This window comes from Mytilus trossulus, chromosome 7, assembly GCF_036588685.1.
Source record: "Mytilus trossulus isolate FHL-02 chromosome 7, PNRI_Mtr1.1.1.hap1, whole genome shotgun sequence".
In the NCBI taxonomy this organism is placed as follows: domain Eukaryota; kingdom Metazoa; phylum Mollusca; class Bivalvia; order Mytilida; family Mytilidae; genus Mytilus; species Mytilus trossulus.
This window is the reverse complement of record NC_086379.1, coordinates 52,254,813-52,274,707: the sequence shown is the minus strand read 5'-3', so window position 1 is coordinate 52,274,707 and position 19,895 is coordinate 52,254,813. Positions and strand designations below refer to the sequence as shown.

The window sequence follows — 19,895 nt, the reverse complement described above, 5'->3', positions numbered from 1 at the left end:
AACCAGGTTTAATCCACCATTTTCTACATTTGAAAATGCCTGTACCAAGTCAGGAATATGACAGTTCTTGTCCATTCTTTTTTGATGCGTTTTGTTTTTTGATTTTGCCATGTGATTATGGACTTTCCAAATTGATTTTCCTCTGAGTTCAGTATTTTTGTGATTTTACTTTTTTTTGACGTCAAGGGCCATTATATTTTCCGGCTCTGCATCCCTTCTTTCGTCCGTTCGTTATTCTGTATGTCCCGCTTCAGGTTTAAGTTCTTGGTTTAAGTTTTGGTCAAGATAGTTTTTGATGAGATTGATGTCCAATCAACTTCAAACGTAGTACATAAGTTATTATTTTTTATAGATACAAGAAGATGTGGTATGAGAACCAATTAGACAACTCTCCATCCAAGTCACAATTTATAACTGGAAGATAATTTCACTGTCCACTGAACATAGAAAATTATTGTACGAGTGGGCCTTATCCTTGTTCATATTTGAAATATGTATCTTCAGGACAGTTTAAGCCCTTTCGTTTATTAATTAATGATATTTTTCATGCTCAAATCTCTGTCATATTATGTTTCCCTTACAATTTGCACATGTGACTTATGAATACACATTACTTTGTCAATTTAATTCAATAGATGTATAGTAAGCTTACATATTCTTAGTATTTGATTAAAAGAGTTTAAGTCTCGTCTATTTTGGTTTCCCTTAAATAATTACATATCTTCATCTTATGTAAGACTGTTCACATCTGCTGATAAAATACTGCTATATGTAAAAAAAAAAAAAAAAAGGAAAGGTGTTTTTGATACCTGATTTGTCATAATATTTACAATGAAGTCACATTAATTAATTCTATTTTCTATTCACAAAACGTTACAAAAAATATGTTGCCTACTACCTGAATGACTATAATGATCAGACTACACCATTTACAACTTTTTATACAATGCAAATATTGTTACGAAAGAGTGTAATCAAATAATGCTTATTCTGATCATAATAATTTATAAAATCATCAGTAATCTGAATTGCAGGCGGATTGCAGGTGGATCATCTGATTTATTTCTTTGTCATAAGTTTTTCTTACTCAGTAAATTAGAGTATATAAAAAAAATAATGAAATTCGAAAGAAAAGCGAATAAACCCAAGGAAATACTTGTTTAACATTTTGATAAGACACGTTTCTTACCGTTAGTGGTGTTTTTTGTCCTTTTCACAACAAGTATGATCATATTTCTTTGATTTTCGAACCTATTAGTTTTAAGCATTGACCTTATGATAAATATTGAAATCTACATAGGGAAATCTACATATACAACTATGGGGATAAGTTCTTTAATGCTATCAATAACTGCTTTTAATTCAAATCCTTACTGTTTTCAGTTATTGTGACACAATATGACGAAGAAAGAGGTTGCACGAAATTTTTGGTATGCTTGGGACGAGGGATGGCGTTTGGGGTAAATATTATTCTACATTATCATTAAAGCGTAAAGTCATCATTTGGAATGTTTAAAAAACATTTCAACGTAAAGACGAATGGAAAATATGCCTCAAATGTTTATTCGTAGTCTCACTTTATCTACCATCAATCTGTTACTTCAAAAAAGGAGAAACACTAGTCAAAAAATCAAAAGCTGAAACACACCAAACAACTGTCATATTCCTGACTTGGAACAGGCATTTTCTTATGTAGAAAATGGTGTACAAAGTATGGTTTAAAAGCTATAAATTTCTCATTACTTGTAAGTTATCTGCTTTTATATCATGAGTACAATCGTAAGCAAATTGGATAGAACAATATGTTAAACCATTTAAGCAGTATTTGAACGTTTAAAACAATGGATTACATAAATCAAGGGAGGTAATCGTCTCGTACTCTTAAACATGTCAAATAAAAGAAGACCTCAATCACCTATCGTTTTAAACTAATCCCTATTCAAAAGGTTATCGAGATTTGTTGTATATGTAAATATCTCCAGCACTGAAACACAAGATAAACCTAACGTTTTCAGTAAGTAATGTTTTTCATTATTCAACAGTATCAATGATATAAAGTTTCAATCTATAACGTAAATATTCACTTTTATGATTCAATTCAATATAGATTTTAATTTTCGCTTTATAGAGGGATAGAAGTCAGGGGAAAAGGAGTAAATGTTTATATTTTTTTTAAATGTTTTTTGCTTTCCGTTTTTTTTTTTTTATATATATATGATTGTATTATTGTACTTCATGTAATAGGATAATATTGTTTAAAAATTCCGTTTCGAATGTTGTCCCTCCTTTAAATTTAGATACTTGTTGTGTATCATGATATTGGTGAACTGTTATGTTTAAAGAATTTTCATAAAATTTGAAATGGTGGGATGTCTAGTTGCCATAAATATTCAATGAGATTGCATGCCATCTTTGAAACAGTGTCAACTCATTGCGACCAACTTTGGTTGTTCCACCTAGTTTTCTTAAGCATATTTGTTAAAAATGAAAAATGGATTAGAACAAAATAATTCAACCTTGGGATGTTTTCTCTAAAACACCCTCAAGTCAGGAACATGTAATTCAGTGCTTGGTTGTCATTTGTTCCTGTATGTCATATTTGTTTTTGTTTATTCTTTTGTATAGAAATCAGGCCGTTCGTTTTCATGTTTATATACTTATAGTTTCTAACATTCTACTTCATTAAGACTCTGGTGGAGGGTTGTCTCAAGAGTAATCATTCCAAATCATCTTATACTCATATTAAAAGACATTTGAACAATCAAATATATGGAATATGATCCAATTATTGTAACAAACCAAAGTTGTCCTGTTTCAGAAGAAATAAAAACAAACACACCACTGCATGCTATATACGAAATTGTGGTAGTGTAAATAAACCATGTTATGCTCATGTATCGCTTCAAATCAGAAATACACTAGTTTGTGTAGTTTCGAAGTTTCCTAATGGGATATATAGGAAGATTATTTTTGTCATGTGCTTTTGATAAACACATTTGAGTTTTAAAAAATAAATACCTTTGTCCTTGATATTCTAAAATATCCACTTAGTTCGTTGTTAGAATAATAAAACTTTTCTTATTGGTTGTTCGCACTTTTTTCCAACTTTCGTTCCCATCTTTTCCCTGTACATTTAATGTGTTCAAATGCCATATATTGCCCTTTTTGTGCTTTAAATATGATTTTGACATCGCCCAACCCAGTTAACGTATAGTCTTTCTGTTGACATATTTTTGTTTGGTAAATATATATGTTTCACTAGCCCAATCCTATGTCTTTTTGACATAATTATGTTTGGGTTTTACTTGTAACAGGAATTAATGTGGCGTTTCATGTAATTTTCTCCTCCCTTGCTTTTTCTATATTGTAGGTTGAGAATGCACTTTTATACAATCATGTTTTTTGATTTCATCAGTTAAGGTTATTTCCAAATACACATTTATATACGTTCGTCGACTAATGTCGCTTTTTTCGATTAAAACTTTGTTAACTGATCTAGTTTTTTTTCGGATTTAAACTCTAGATTGCTTTTTCTGTTGACAACTGACATTAATTTCCTAATGCATCAAACTTTGAATCTAGTGCATAAAAGTTCTCTAAATTACAATTAAATTGAATGTGTTGTAAATTTCAATTAACAAATTAAAGCCAGATTCTCCATTTCCGAAGTAAACAAAAAGTCATTTATCTAAGTTATTGGTTTAAGAGAAGAATATATTAGGGTGTCCTCATTTTTCGTTGCCTTGTCGCATATAAATACATGTTGTGATAACATATTTGCAGAATTGGACCAGAAGGTTTAAAATTAATGACTTTCAGAGTAAAATTTAAAATAGGAGACTTTATAAAAATGTTTGTACATGTTTAACAGTTCGAAGTTTCTGTTTTAAAAGCATAACGAATAGACAAATGATTTTTAACAACTTCGGAAATGAGTTTAATTAACAAAATGGGTTAGAAACGAGTATTAATTCATTTCAGATGTGTAGTCGTAAGTTAAATTAAAGTATTTCGTTCATATAATCTAAAATAATTTAAAACTTTTCTCTTTCCATGCATTCTCTTGACATTTGAAACCAATTCTGAAGTGGGTAATGATTGTTAGTAGAATTGTATAATATAACAAGTTGTTCACCACATGGGAGGGATAAGTATCTCAATGTCATTCTAATTGCAGTAAAGCTAAATTGATGTCAAATGGCCTTTAATTTCCGTATATTGATTGTTTATTGATTTACCAACATTTATTTAATCATGTAATAGTACGTCGTACTTCAATTAGAATGCGTTTCTATTTCATACGGTTTAAATCCCATATGTTATTGACCGCAGTAAACTTTTCATGATAAAAGAACAAAAAGTCCTTATTTATAATTTTGCCTTTATCTGTTCATATCGTATACATATCTATTTTACACAAAAGATAGGATTACTAATATACATAAATCATGACTAGAAGATTTAGTAGTTAATGCATTGCTATAATAGAAGTTCTGATACATGTGCAAATTTACCAATTGAAAAATTTCTTATTTGTGAGCAGATTTGCATATGTAAACAATAAATTATGAATCGTCGAGGTTTAATTGAAATTATCTAACTTGTTGACAGGAACTTGCAGTGATAACAAACAGCAGAAGACAGGCTACTTGTAGTACGAGGACTACCACAGAACTACTTTGTATTTCTGCAAAGGTAGGCATAATTACATACACATTTAGATAGAAAGCAGCGTGCGTTGGATTTTTGTCAATTTTACCGCTGTCATCTGATACAGTAACTATAATTACTAATGTTGAAGGCGTAATGTGGTCGATTTGATGAATTTCTTGTTTACAAAACTTTAATTTTTTTGAAAAACTAAGGATTTTCTTATCCCAGGCATAGATATCCTTAGCCGTATTTGGCACATTTTTTTGGAATTTTGGATCCTTAGTGCTATTCAACTTTGTAATTGTTTGGCTTTATACATACTTTGATATGAGCGTCACTGATGAGTCTTATGTAGACGGAACGCGCGTCTGGCGTACTAAATTATAATCCTGGTACCTTTGATAACAATATTTTTTTTAATGCAACGGACTTTTGTTCTAATAACTATAGTTGACCCTGTATTTCCTTTTCCATTTCGTGACTAAGTTTCTGTTTATTCTTTTGAAAAACTTGTTAGACCATAAGATGGTTGACAGGTTAAACAGCGAGTTAGGTTATCCTTCTAGTGAATCTTTTTTTATTATGTTTAGGTTTGGTCATGCTGTGTCTTTTTATACTCTCAGTTTATAATATCATTGGGTATTCTTCTATATCATTATGGGTTATTGAACACATAATGTATGCGGATTTGCAAATCATAGGCCTGAATTCAACGGCAATGACCCTTTAATGGGTGACAATACATATTTTAGTTTACTGTATAACAACTTGGGGCAAAATCCCCCCTTAAGTTTTCCAATAATACTGTTCCATCGATATTAGTAACAAGTGGCGACTAACCTCTGTATCGTATAACTATAGGTTCTTCGGCATACCATTAATTGTAATCCTAATAAAAATAAGGTTAAAAATAGATTTGAATTTATTTCTCCAGCTATTTTGAAAAGAATACTTCGTGTAAGAATCATTTATGCAATAACATTTGGAATGCAGCTTCGTGATCCATAATATATGTTGCTATGTTTTTTTTTACCATACAGAAATTTCCTTAATTGTTGTAAAGGATTAGCTCCATAATTTTATTTTCAACTCAAACTTTCAATTCGACATTATAAAAGAAGAAAGTGTTTGGTTTATATCCAAATTTACGAGTTCGAACTATTTTCTGCTAATTTTCCCGTTGATTTGGCAACCCATTTCCGTGTTTACTTAAGTATTATATAGTTAATGGCTTGCAAATGGCATTATTATAGAAAACGAAAAACACGTTATAGATTTTTTAAGATATTTATATAACTCTAGAGACACAAAATATAGGTCATGTGAAGTAGTTGGGTACACATTTCATTCCGTTGGCATCTTTACTGAATAGGAATGTCAACATTTAAGAGGAACATATCTCTATAATTGTACAGAAATTAATCGCTTTAGGAACACAAGAGATTCTTTTAGAAATAAAAATAACTATTCCTTGACACTGGCTTCGCCTATATATTTATAGCTAATGATTCATTTAAGTTTCCTTATTGTTGTTTCGAAAATTTTAAATTTTGTAAACATTTTTATGACGTGAGTATGACTATATTAATGATAACTCTTGTCAACATTGAAGATAAGACTGCTGGGCTGGTGATTCACTCGGGGAGAAAAACGTCACCAGCAGTGATATCGACCCAAATTATCTTTTCTCAGATTTTAATGCGTTACCTACGATAGTGGAGGGGCATTATTTTCCCCTGGTCTATGGGTCCGTTCCTTGGCCCGTCTGTTCGTTCGTCTCGCTTCAGGTTAAAGTTTTAAGTCAAGGTAGTTTTTAATAAAGTTGAAGTCCAATCAACTTAAAACTTAGTACACGTGTTCCCTATGATATGATCTTTTTAATTTTAATGCAAAATTATAATTTTTACCCAAATTTAACAGTTCACTGAACATAGAAAATGATTGTGTGAGTGGGTCATCCATTTACATGGGACACATTCTTGTTTCAATCTGTCAGGAAATTAGACAATTGTATGAATTTCAACCAGTGAAATATGCGATATATGTTGTCTCTTTGACACATTCCCATTTACAATATTTGATTTCGTGGTTTTGCCAATCTCTGTATATTAAACCTATTAAAAATATGTTATTCGTTGAACATTTGAATCGTGGTTCACCTATGCTCACGAAACACACGAAAATTGGTATCCAACGAATAATAATGAACCCACAGTATTTGTAATTAAATATCAGTCCGGTAAGAGAAATATCTACGAATGGCGAGTAGCACTAGAATAGACGTCAACAGAGCAAAACAATAATAGCATGATTGGTTATATAAATAAATCAGCTCCAGATTAAGTTTTGTTAAAAAAAAAAAGGCTTCAGTTTCGTCACATACTAGTAGTTGGTTTCATTCGAAACACAATGCACTTGTATAACTTGTAATAAGTATAAGAAGACCTCAGCGCTTAAAAAATTATACAAAAAGAAGACCATATAAAACACATACACATATTCAAAGCCAAATAATTATATAAAATTCACACTAACACTGATGTATACAACAAATTAAAATATAGATATAAAACAAAATGTCTAAACTTCTAAAATGAACACATACTGTAGTAATAATACATACTTTTACTAAATTGTTGTACTCATTTCAATTTCAGGATTTTGTTGAAATTTTCATGTCTGGGGGAATTCATGGCTTCCGGAATCCTGAACAAGAGTCATTTATGAGGTTTGTTTATTTCTTTTTATTCAAAGAATACGATTAACATTGAATACCAATTGCGATTTACGGGTGCCACATGTGGAGCATGATCTGCTTACCCTTCCTGAGCGCCTGAGATCAATCCTAGTTTTGGTAGGGTTTGTGTTTTTTATACTTTTGATTTCTATGTTGTATCATATGTACTATTGTTTGTCTGTTTGTCTTTTTTCATTTTCAGCCATGGCGTTGTCAGTTTATTTTAGATTTATGAGTTTGACTGTCCCTTTGGTTTTTTTCGTTCCTCTTTTACTATGTTTCGGTATGTTCTTAAGATTGATGGCACCCATATTACAAGTCATATGATGAAAAGAAAGTAGTCAATAAATTAACTCGAGCGTATGTTGTATTGGCGGTATCAAAGCTTTAATACTAATATTTTCACATTGATACGGATTTCCGTGTTGACATGAATTATCATTGATTGGTCATACTCAAAAATAATTCTTTATGAATATTTTACCGTAACTGTATTTCATTTATTCTTGAACAACTTTGGGTCCTTTATGATCTTCAAGAATGTACTGAACGGCTGTTTTAATTTTTTCCACGCGAGTGACACTGACTAGGTTTTTGAAGATGAAACGAGCGTTTGGATACGAAGTTTGAACCATAGTATCTATGATGCGTTTATTTACATCCACTAGGTCAATGCCTTTCTTGTGTGGATTTCTATCATGAGGGTATCCCCAGCTGAGTAGTCTTTGAATGTTTTAAAATCATCTGTTACTCAAACGTTGTATTTTTCTAAAATTGGTTTGACAGAATAGCATAATAACAATCTATTAAAATCAGTTGACAAGGGCTTTACTCATCGGATCGATATAAAGTAGAAAAGCGTTTAACAAATAGACAGACCCGACATGGCAGGGTATTTATACATCCTTAACAACAAAGAAGACAGAGTTCTCGCAGTTCTCGCTAACTAGCTCAAAGCCAACCAATAAAGAAAGCACATATCAACACCAAAACATCAATCAGAACGCATCCTACATCAAATGGATCTAGTGTAAAGAATTCACAAATAATCAGAGAAAAAAACGACCTTGTGTAATACCCAATATACAGATACCGACAGATTGTAGCATCGTGAAAGCGCATACGCGTACAATAACACAGAGTCTGGTCTTTATCAACTGATTAATATTTATACCAGTAAAAACAACATTCAAAGATCTAATTAAAGAGTTGAATAAGCACCCCTAGAACATGTTTATTAAATAGGTTGACCTGGACCGCATCCAGATTTTCTAGCTCGTCAAACAACATCGCAGTAACACTTAGGATATGCCACTCCGCCTGAAACAAGTTCTGGACACACACAGCCAAGCTCGCTTCAAATATCTGCATCTATGAAAGAAATAAGCAAAGGTTCTAATCAACATGTCAGTTATCATGGTTATTCCCTTCCCAATCAATTATGCACTTAAAAACACATGTCTCGTCATAATTTAAAAAAAAAACTTCTTAGTTCCTTTAAAGTCATAAGAAACCTCAAATAAAAAAAAAATAATGCATATGTTTTTTATAACTAAATGGATAGTTTTCATTATAAAACTTATGTACATATACTTTTTTCTCTTAAGAAAATTCTTTGATTTATTCATATTTAGAAGAAGTTTACTTTATTTTAATTGCTTCCTTCCAGCAAGCAATTCCCCCGACACATTTTCTGTATGCAAAGTGACCTCAGTGTGACCCATCTCGTAAAAATCCGGTGATCACACTACGCATGGATGTCCTTAAAATAAACTATTATCTGAATTTACATGTTAAACACGTGCTCTCTTTCCATGCTTTTTTGTTTAATTTTTGTCGATTGTTGACAAACAGGTGACCATCGTTAAACTTCGGCTTCAAAACACGAACTTTAATTACCTGCCATATTTTCACAACAACACTGACCGATTGAGAAAAAAATGACTATTATACGAAATTTACATGATAAAAATGATAAATTCGTGCAAAGAAGACTAAGTTTATTATGTTTGTATGCATTAGTTCAAGAATTGGAAGAACATCATTGTTCACCGGTCACTCGTTTCTTATGACTTTAAAGCATAGAAAGAAATATACTAGTATGTCTTTGGTACAAGAAGGAGTCAGCGAGGTGTCTTAGGGGTCATCCATAATTGTCAACCTTTTTCCAAAGTGTACAAATCGTACACTTGGGGTGAGGCGGTTAGAACAACATTTTTAAACCTTTTTAAAGTACGCTGTTTTTATTTATCAAATAAAACAGTCAGATATGTTTCAGTTATTTCCAATGCAAATTTCTATATTAAACTAAACTATAATAGACTTGATCTTTTTTTTTTGTAAGAATGATTGAATCTTGAAATCTGAAAATAGTTGATGTGCACTTTCTAAGGGAGGGTAGGGGGTCTGAAAAAGTGTATGTTTTGTACACTTTGGAAAATGCTTGACAATTATGGATGACCCCTTAATCAAATGAATGTAAGGTTGCACAACGACCGATGAAGATGTGTCATAGACTAAAGTTTATTCTTCTTTCCTGTGTACATGTTAATGAATGATTTGTGTAACTTATGGAAAAATGTGAAAAATGTTGTATTAACGCGGGGAATTTAGGGTTTTAGCTAACAGTCGTATCAAAATTTCAACCACATTAATTGGAGTATAAGAAATCATTCATAACTCAAAATATTTTAAACTTGTTTTTCAGCGTTTAGTTAATATCAAATCTTAACCAATAGACATGAGTTTTCTAGACAATTGTGTCATTGATTTTATCATAAAGGGTGAAATTTTAAGGTTATGAATTTAGAAAGTAAATATTTTGATACGTTTGAAGCAAAGTTTGACTTTTTGTGAGAATTCTTTTTTATGCACTTTAATTTTCATCATTGAGTTGTTCTTCACTTCGTCAGTACTAAATATTAGAATTCAGTAATATATTTTGTTTTGCCTTTAAAGTCCATTGCATTGATATTTTACGAGTTTAAAATCCCACTAGCAACGCTTTTGTGTGTTTGCAGTCCAATATGAGTATTGTCACCGTGGACGACAGCATGCAGTGAATCTAAACTGATATTTCTTTGTATACATGTACCGCATATCCTTCTTTTTTTTTTTTAACAAAACATTGATTGGTATATAGAAATATAGAAAAGAGTCTTAAATATTCAAGGTTATTTCTGTTTGTATGTATAAATCATTTATCGCTGGTGTCAATCACCGAAGTAGATCAACATTTATTTCCTGTTCATGTTAAGAAAAACGAGTTGTTACCAAGACATTTCTTAAAGTAAAAAGTAAAACTTTCAGAAATCTTTTTAAATTCTTCAACTAATTAATGCAACATTCAATGCAGTAAATAATACTGGATATATGTGGTATTGATTAATTTGAATAGATGTTGGCTGTATGATTTTAGTACCCTTTATTCCTCAATATGCATTAAGCATGTATTGTAAAGCAAACACAATTAAACCAAACATACTTTTGAATTGTAATATAATCAAATGGGAAGCGTATGACAAAAAATCATTTTCTGTTTATCCTAGGATTGAAACAGTTCATAACTGGGAATATTAATTGTGTGCAATATTTTATGTTTTTGAAAGCATATGCAAATTTGATAATGCGTTTTACAACATAAAATTCAATTTATACATTACTCTGAAATTTCTTTTCAGTCAGTGTCTTTCAGTAAGCATATCACTCTCTTGAAAGTTATGTCATTATTTGTAATTTAGTGTGAATCATTTGTCAATTATTGAATAAATTGCTTAAACCTTTTCTGTGAAATGAATCCTTCAAACATGCAATATAATCTAATAGGGAAAAATGTAACCTGCATTAATTAAAAGTTAAATGAGTTCATGTATAGATGAGAAATGCATCCCACCAGTTTGATGTCACTAAACGAAACAATATTATATCAGAAAGTAAAGAAAAAGAAACTGTACAAGGCATGTCTATTGGACTATGCCTTTCTAATGTGTATGTTTAAAATGAACTATCAATATCTTATGCGTAAACATGAAATCTAGCTCTTACCCTTAAACTTTGTTATAATAATTTTAAAAGAAAAGATGCACTATAAGTGTCATGCTGGATAAACATTTCATGAACAATTTGCAATTCTAAACCATGACATTAAGGTATCACACTCCAAGTTTAAAAAAAAGTTCATAGGAAGATACCAAGACCTTGATGATGGATAATCAGTAACAGCTTCACAAAGGAAACATGATGGTCTTGAAATATGGATTCTATGTACTGTCGCTGTTTAGCAACTTAATTACGTAATTACGTGTTATAGTGTGCTTTGATGTTTCTTTTGAAATAATAAACCTTTACTGTTTAGTCCATTTTTGTAGTATCCTTTTTGTGTGGCTGGCTACTAATAAATCCCGATATTGTGTTAGTGTGCTATAATTATTTTTTTTATTATTTATTTTCTTTCATTTTTACTGAAGTGCTTTGTCTATATGTAATTTCATTTAGCAATGTTTGTTTATATTGATTGAGATTATAACACAGTGCTGACCGCTGTATGTTTACTTTTGACGTTTTTACCTGTTATGTCTGTTGTCAATATTATGGAATTTTATTCGACTGTCATACTAATTAATTAATTGTGCTATATAAAAAAGAAGATATGGTATGATTGCCAATGAGACAACTATCCACAAAAGACCAAAATGACACAAACATTAACAACTATAGGTCACCGTACGGCCTTCAACAATAAGCAAAGCCCATACCACAAAGTCAGATATAATAGGCCCCGATAGTCATTTTGTGTTATTCTTATCTTTAAGTTTTGCTTAAGTGCTTTGTCTAAATGGAATTATATTTTTCTTTGTTTGTTTATATTGATTGATTATAACACAGTGTTGACATTTCAACCTGTTATGTCTATTTGTTTTGTTCACAAATTGTTGTCAATATTTTTGGAAATTTAAAAGGACTGTCATACTAATAAATTAATAGTTCTATGGTCATTTTGTGTTATTTTTGTCTTTCATTTTTTGCTTAAGCGCTTCTGTTAGGTCTATTTTTGTTCCACATTGTTGTCAATGTTATGGAATTTTACGCTACTGTCATGCAAGTGAAAGGTTTACCTAGCTGTTATACCATATTTAATTCACCATTTTCTACATAGGCAAATGACTGAACTACGTCAGTAATATGAATGTTGTTTTCCATTGTTTGATATGTTAGACTACGAATTTGCAATGTGAAAAGGAAATTTTCGATTTGAATTTTCTTGGAGTGTGAAGTTTTTGTTAATCTTTTTTTTTTAAGCATAAGTATAATTTATAATGGAAAGTAGTTTCATGTAGATATTACATTTATGTCTTATAAAAACTAACTTTAATTATAAGCTCCCGGGCAGTATTGACTAACACTTAAATGATTTTAAATTAACCGTATGACTTTTATCCCACCATATTTTGTGTTTAACATAATGAAAAAAAAACATTTTAAGGTAGAGTCTAAGTTTTTCTAATTTTTGAAATAACAGAACATTGACATTAAAGTTTTAATAAATCTAATTATATTAATTTTTATGTGAATGCTATTTTCTTCCATCTGAACTACCTTTAACATTAACTTAAACATCAGCATTGTCAAACACGTGAATCACTATCGATCAACATTGAATCCAAACAACCTGTTTGACATAAATTTTCAAAAGTTTCGATCTTGGCAGTTTTCCAATACAAGTCGTTGTTATAATATGACTTTTATTAAATAGTGAGATACAACACATGTGTTAATTTTTTTTCAATTCATGGTCTTGAAAATGTTTATAGACGTCATTGCTGTAAACATTGTCTTCCAGTCTGATATTCTTAATTTGGCCACATAATTTGAAGTCTAGCGTCAATTCCTGACAACGATTTTTCTATTCAATTTCAAAATCCCTTTTACATTCTTACATTGCCTGATAAGAAAATCATAGTAAAGAATAAAATCTTTCCGGTTTTTTCAATACCAAGCACTCACAATTCTATTATTTAATAAAGTTAGTATTCCTTGGGTATTATTCGTGTTTGCCCTAAAGGGTGTACAAACTAACATAAATCATGTTGAGTATTGCAATGCAATCCCCTTATTTGGACACAAATTAGTTTTAATAAATTCTACACTGCTCATCCTGTTATGCTATAGCATCTCTTGTGTATCATTTACCATTGGAGAAACATAAGTATTTGATGAACATGGTCATTTTGCTCTACCATAGCAACTCTTGTGTATTATATAAAATTTGTGTAATATGAGTATTTAGAAATTTTGGTCATCTAGCTCTGCTATTGCATTTGTTATGGCAGGTATTGTATCGTATAACATTGGCATGACATGAGGATTTGATGAATGTGGTAAATAAACTCATCATTATATAAGCTTCATCAGTTCGTCAAGCATTCTTAATGTAACATATTTGAGAAATAACCAAGTGCCAGCAGAACTATTTCGTGTCATAAAAAAACGGTTACCGATCTGCTTTTCATTTCCTTGTTCAAACTTATCCATGAAATATGTGTCGTTTTCTGAAAATATGAGACTTTATATTGACGTATTCTTAGGATTATCAAAAATTGTAATCGAAAGAATGTTACTTAAAAATCATTAACAAATTTTATGAATGTTTTCGCCTTGTTTATTCAGATGTATTGAATTTCGTCTTGAATCTTGTAGCTTTTCTTGGGGAAATGACAACTGTAGCAATATTTCTACATGTGAAATTTAAACAAACAAGATAAGAGTAGTTTAACCCGAAAGAGTAAGAAAAAAAAATCAATTAATAGATCTTACATAGGGTTAGTGAATGAATTGTAAGAACGTAGTCTTCTTCAGGAACTTATATATAGCAATTTTGAAACGTTAAATGATCAACTGATGCAGAATGTGTCTTGTAACATTGGAGAAGAAGAGACTCAGTTTTATCCATTTTAGTCATTGTCCACCATAACATTTCCTTGGGAAATATCAACAAGTAATATTTTTTTAGTTTTAATGATTGTTCTTCGTAATGTGAATGTTATAATCATTAAAATTTGAAGTATTTAACGCACTTACTAGAGTATTTTTTAAGCGCTTACTTACATGAGTATTTTTAGAGTTATTTAACAGTATTTTTTAAAACAATATTTTGACTGATAGCTCATAATGCTATTCTAGTATGATATCTATGTTGTGGGAAAACAAAAAAAAGAGGAAAGCGATACTGTTTGTCGTCCATTAGTTGCATCTTTCGTGTTTCTCTTGTAAAAATTGGGTTGAAAGATATTCGGATTGACGGCGTCACACTATTGAATCGGTTAAGGGCACTTGTCAAACTCAAAGGCATTGTCAATTTTTTTTTCTCAAAATTTGTTTATTATCGTACCTTAGTACATGCCATTATATACAATGTTAGAAAAAAGGCAGTAAAGAACATCGGAGGATAATAAACTTGCTATTGTGCTATAATATAGTTAGCCAGCAAGTGTACATAAACTTATTGAACTCGCGAGTTTTAACACCAATCGAAAATATTTAAACTTTAGGATTAGAAAAACAAATATCCTGGAAATATAAAAAAATAAGTAAGGGATATACTTTTTTCTTCATTTTATTGCTTTTCTACATGTTTGTCTACATAACTTGTTTTGCGTATGTGTCATTAATTTGGAATTGACATAAACTCTGGTGTTGTTTCTCTTCATGAAAGCTCTTTGTTTGTTTTTGACATTTATCATCGGTTTCATAACTACATTTCAGAAATGTTTCTTTGCTATGAAGAATGTCATTTTTGTGAAATGATTCGTTTTCTAAGTCATCATTTATTATAGAAGCGTCATCCTCGTTTTCAACTGGTGTCTTATTTCCTGAATATATAGAATGGATTTCATAATCGTTAACCGGTTTTTGAAATGATAAAAACTTTTCTGTCAGAGAATTCGAATAGTTTTTAATATAAGAAACTTCCCCAAACTCTCCTTTTGTTCCAATGTCAATAGCTAAGCTTATATATTCTATTGCAAGTTCAAGATCTTCTTCTATCTCGGCAATTCTTGCTTTACCAACGTAATAGAACATGAGACGTCTTATCTCAAATCCATCCCATAATTTGTCAAGTTCAACCATTAAATCTTTTGCTTTTCTTACATTCTTTGCACATACTCTTCTTCCTGGAATAACATCACCTCTATTACTGAGTCCTAATAAACAAAACGCTACTCTTGAATAAATTCTTCGTTTCCAGAAGGAAATGATAAGTTCATCGGTCTCTTCTTGTAAGCATCCTGCGCAATACTCTGCAATATTTAGAATTTTATCCACTAATCCCTCGATCGGACATTTTTCATATATTTCTATCAAGTTGAAAACATATATATACAGCATTTCTACGAGTTCAACACAATATCCAATATATATTGAGGCTGTCATTGCGTTCCTCAAGATATCCTCACACATGTTCTCTTCATCCGCCTGTGCGTACGCAAGTGCTAGTCGCGTGTCATGTGCAACTTGTGTGACGTTTGTATTGCTCGTATGTGGGATAATGTTTTTTAATTCTTCAAACAAACCATGAGTTGGGAATTGTCTGACGTAAAGAATCCCATATGAGTCAATCTCAGCACAAAGCGAAGCAGCATAATGATCAGCTTTCACAATTTTCTTTGTATAATTTGTCTCAGAAAGAAATGCACTCTTATATAATTTAGTTTTTTCTTTGAGGCATTTTCTTGGATTGCCGAACTGAATGTTATGTGTTAGAATTTTTAATTTCATTAGTAGTTTTTGTGACGATCGCCGACTAGACGTCAACATTTTTGTTCTCTGTATGCATAATTGTTCTGGTGATGAAAGTTTCCACTGCAAGGCAATGTTGATAAATAGTTCAATATATCCACATTTAAGCAAAATCTCTAATAGATAATTCAATGAAGATGTCTCTTCAATGACTGACAGCAAATAATCCCATACATGTTGTCTACTTACAGAACGTCTGAACAACGAAAATATAAATGTCTTTTGAGAGTCACTTAGACGTCTAAGCTTTGACAACTTCTGTGTTATCACGATTGGGTCTACTTGCTCGTAAAAGATTGGCTTAAATAGCTGTAGTGTACTGTTCTTTGCTGAAAATTTAATTAGTATAGAAAGTGTAAAACAGCTAAATAATAAAATATGAGCTTGTATTTAGTTATTTTGATCTAAATGGTGCTCAGGACCTTTTTTTACAAATAACTTTTATGTAAATTTGTTTTAAAATGGAAATAAGAAAGAATATTATATCCCTTTAAATATTCTAGTATTTTATATATATTCATCTAAAAAGTAAAATCCCCCCTAAAAAACTGAACCCTTACATGGTGTTGAACACCTATAAATATTTCAGTTTATATGGATTTAGTTTCAAATGGCTATAATTCAATATATCTCGAAATATCATATACATCCGATAATTTGTAATCTACATCGTATTTACTTAATAAATGTATTATTAGCAATCAGAATAAAAGATAATCCTGGTACTTTGCTATGTAAGGTTTCTTGACGTAATCAGTCGTACAACATTCCATTGTTTACCCTATAAGCATAAGTATAGCAATGATATGTTTGCTTTGAACACGCCTTACTTCAAGATAAACTATATCCTTCTTGTCACCTATATAATATGAAATTGTATAGATAACAAGAAACATCCTCGTTCATGATATCCATGGTAGGTGACATATACGAAATGCTAATTTCTTGATATTTTTTTTATATGTATATTATTGGATCGTAATTTGCTGCTTGTCTGTGTTACAGTTATAACTTCAAATTTGAATCTTGTATCAGATAATAGATCGTAATATCGGTCAGTTCACCATGTTTCTATTGTATAAATGCCATAGAAAACAAGAAATGCAACTTGCTCAGATTAATGTCCTTGTATGGTCTTCTCCCTTTTTTAATTTACTTTTGAACTCGTTATTTGTGTTATATATTTTTTGCTACATTAATGTAAGATCAATGATATCAAATTATATATTAAAGCTTTAAGTCAGCAACTGGAATTTTAGTTGTATTATTAAAAATGTAAATGAACGGTCTTTTAATCGACCATTTTCCACATAGCAAAATGTCCGTACCAAGTCAAGAATATTACAGTTGTTTTCATTCGTTTGAGCTTTGATTTTGTCATTTGATTAGGAAGTGTTTTTAATTTTCCTCTGAGTTCGGTATTTTTGCTAGTTCTTTCCCGCCGAATTGCAGAATCCGAATATTAATTCCCATTCTGTACCTGATAACGAAATGGAATTTTAAAATAAAATTTAAAAAAACACATTAAAACACAAAAATAATAATTGAAGTAAGCATATATTGTTAGCATCAAATATATTTAGGATTCGTTTAAAAAATATTTATTTTTAATAGAGACTTGACGGTGCTATATGATCAGTTTAATGGTATGTTGTGACAGTTCCTATCCTAGGCCGACAAGTAAAAACAGTAACTTGATATATACAACTATTCTATTTTTTTTACATTTCGTAGACATAATAAAGTGTCCAAAACGGGTGACATGTTCTCCCGTAGAGTATAACTGTGCATGCAAGATAGCACATTAAACGCCAAGCGTAGTATCGCATATGCTACAAATAAGGCTTCATTAACTTCACCAATTGTTTTCCCGAATATGGTTAAAACATTATTATTCAATTTTTTTTTAAAGGTTTGTATTATACTTGACTTTTTTAATTGTTTCGTCCTCGCGCACCACTGAAGACACATTTGTTCTGATTAAAATAAATTACCGTTCCTGTATTTGGCAATTTTTTTTTTAAACTTGGTCATCAATGCTCTCAACTTCGTACTTATAATTTGACCATTTAAATTTATTTTGATTCGCGCGTCACTGATGAGTCTCTTATAGATGAAACGCGCGTCTGGCGCAGGTACAAAATTTCAATCCTGGTGCAGCAACATTGATTATATCGTTTATGTTTAGTTATAATACATTCATATCCATCATTTCCTTGTTGATATTTTATCTTACTAGGAGATAAGTATAAGTAAGTTAACATATTACCATTGCTCATTGTTACAATTCCTTACAGTGTCGCTGTTTAACACTCGTTCATGGAAAAACGTTAAAACGTTCGGTTTCAGCTTTTATACCCCTTGTCACATGATTGACATGTCGAAATCCCTTTGGCTTAATGCCAGATAGAAAACGGATTGAATAAGAAAAAAACCTTGTAGGAAATAGTACTTAATCCATTGACAAAAATATACTTCCTTCACATGTGACAGATGACGTATATAAGACTATTTTCGGAAATGAATATCTTACTAGGTAAACTTCGAATATTCAAATCGTAAAGTGTTGCTATGTGTGCTAGTTATGTTATTCGTTATTTCATTATATTTTCAAATCAATTAAAGCATGCTGTTTATGACTTTCAAACTATAAGAAAGGACAATGTTTGGTTTCCTCCATATTATATGTATTTATTCAAACGTAAAATGAAAGGAAAATGCCGGAAAACATATTTAATATGAGTAATTCAGAAGAGATTCGAATCAAAGCGAAGTAGTCCTGTTATTTATCGAAATTAGCTTCTACCTTGACCGAACCTCCAATAATTATACCCTACCTATGATAGTAGAGGGTCATTATGTTTTGTGCGTCCATTCGTCCGTTCGTTCATTCGTTGATCCGTTCGTCCGTTCGTTATTTCGTCCGTTTATCCCGCTACGGGTTAAAGTTTTTGGTCAAGGTAGTTTTTGATGAAGTTGAGGTCAAATCAACTTGAAACTTAGTACACATGTTTCCTATAGTATGATCTTTTAAATTTTGTTGCCAAATAAGAGTTTTTACCCTAATTCCACGGCCCACTCAACATACAAAATAATAGTGTGAGTGGGGCATTCGTTGATAAACTTCCATACTATAGGGGTTTTGCTCATTGTTTAAGGCCCTATGTTAGTTTTAATAACATCCACGTCATCTGGACAATTTTCTCATTGGCAATGAAATCACGTCTCCTATCTTTAATATATAATATATAATATATAATAAACAATGATCTACTACTAGTATAATATACAATTTTTACTTTACTTACGTGAACTAGTTTTTAGTAGATATACACCGGTCATCAAAGTTTCATTAAACTGTTCCATGATGAGTGTACGTACACACATGATGCAATTTATCAAATAAGATAAGGACTCGTTATAAAAGTATCATATCTACCTACAGCTTTAGGTTTCTTGAAAAAGGTATCATTAGTAACTCAGTGTGCTAATGACCTAATGCGTCTAATACGATATATATGGGCTTATAGCAATCCCCATATTTACTAACTCCATATATATCGTATGAAGTCACTACCACACTATGTAACGAATTTATCTTACCGACCACTAGTATCTTAACAAGTTGTATTCGTACTAGTAGCCTATCAAAGTAATCAAGTCTTCAATACCGTAGGTACCAACAACCTGCTGCCATTGTTTTATACAA

At 31.0% G+C, this 19,895-nt stretch overlaps 1 protein-coding gene across 2 annotated transcripts in view; it reads left to right on the top strand.

Annotated features, from left to right (window-relative positions):
* LOC134725261 (uncharacterized) overlaps positions 1 to 19,895 on the top strand; it is a 69,016-nt gene that overhangs the window by 25,157 nt on the left and 23,964 nt on the right. For both annotated transcript variants that reach the window (XM_063588934.1, XM_063588935.1), the window contains exons 8-10: positions 1,384 to 1,460; positions 4,612 to 4,695; positions 7,311 to 7,381. In XM_063588934.1, coding sequence (XP_063445004.1) covers positions 1,384 to 1,460; positions 4,612 to 4,695; positions 7,311 to 7,381 — 232 coding nt within the window. The remainder of the gene's footprint in view (positions 1 to 1,383; positions 1,461 to 4,611; positions 4,696 to 7,310; positions 7,382 to 19,895) is intronic.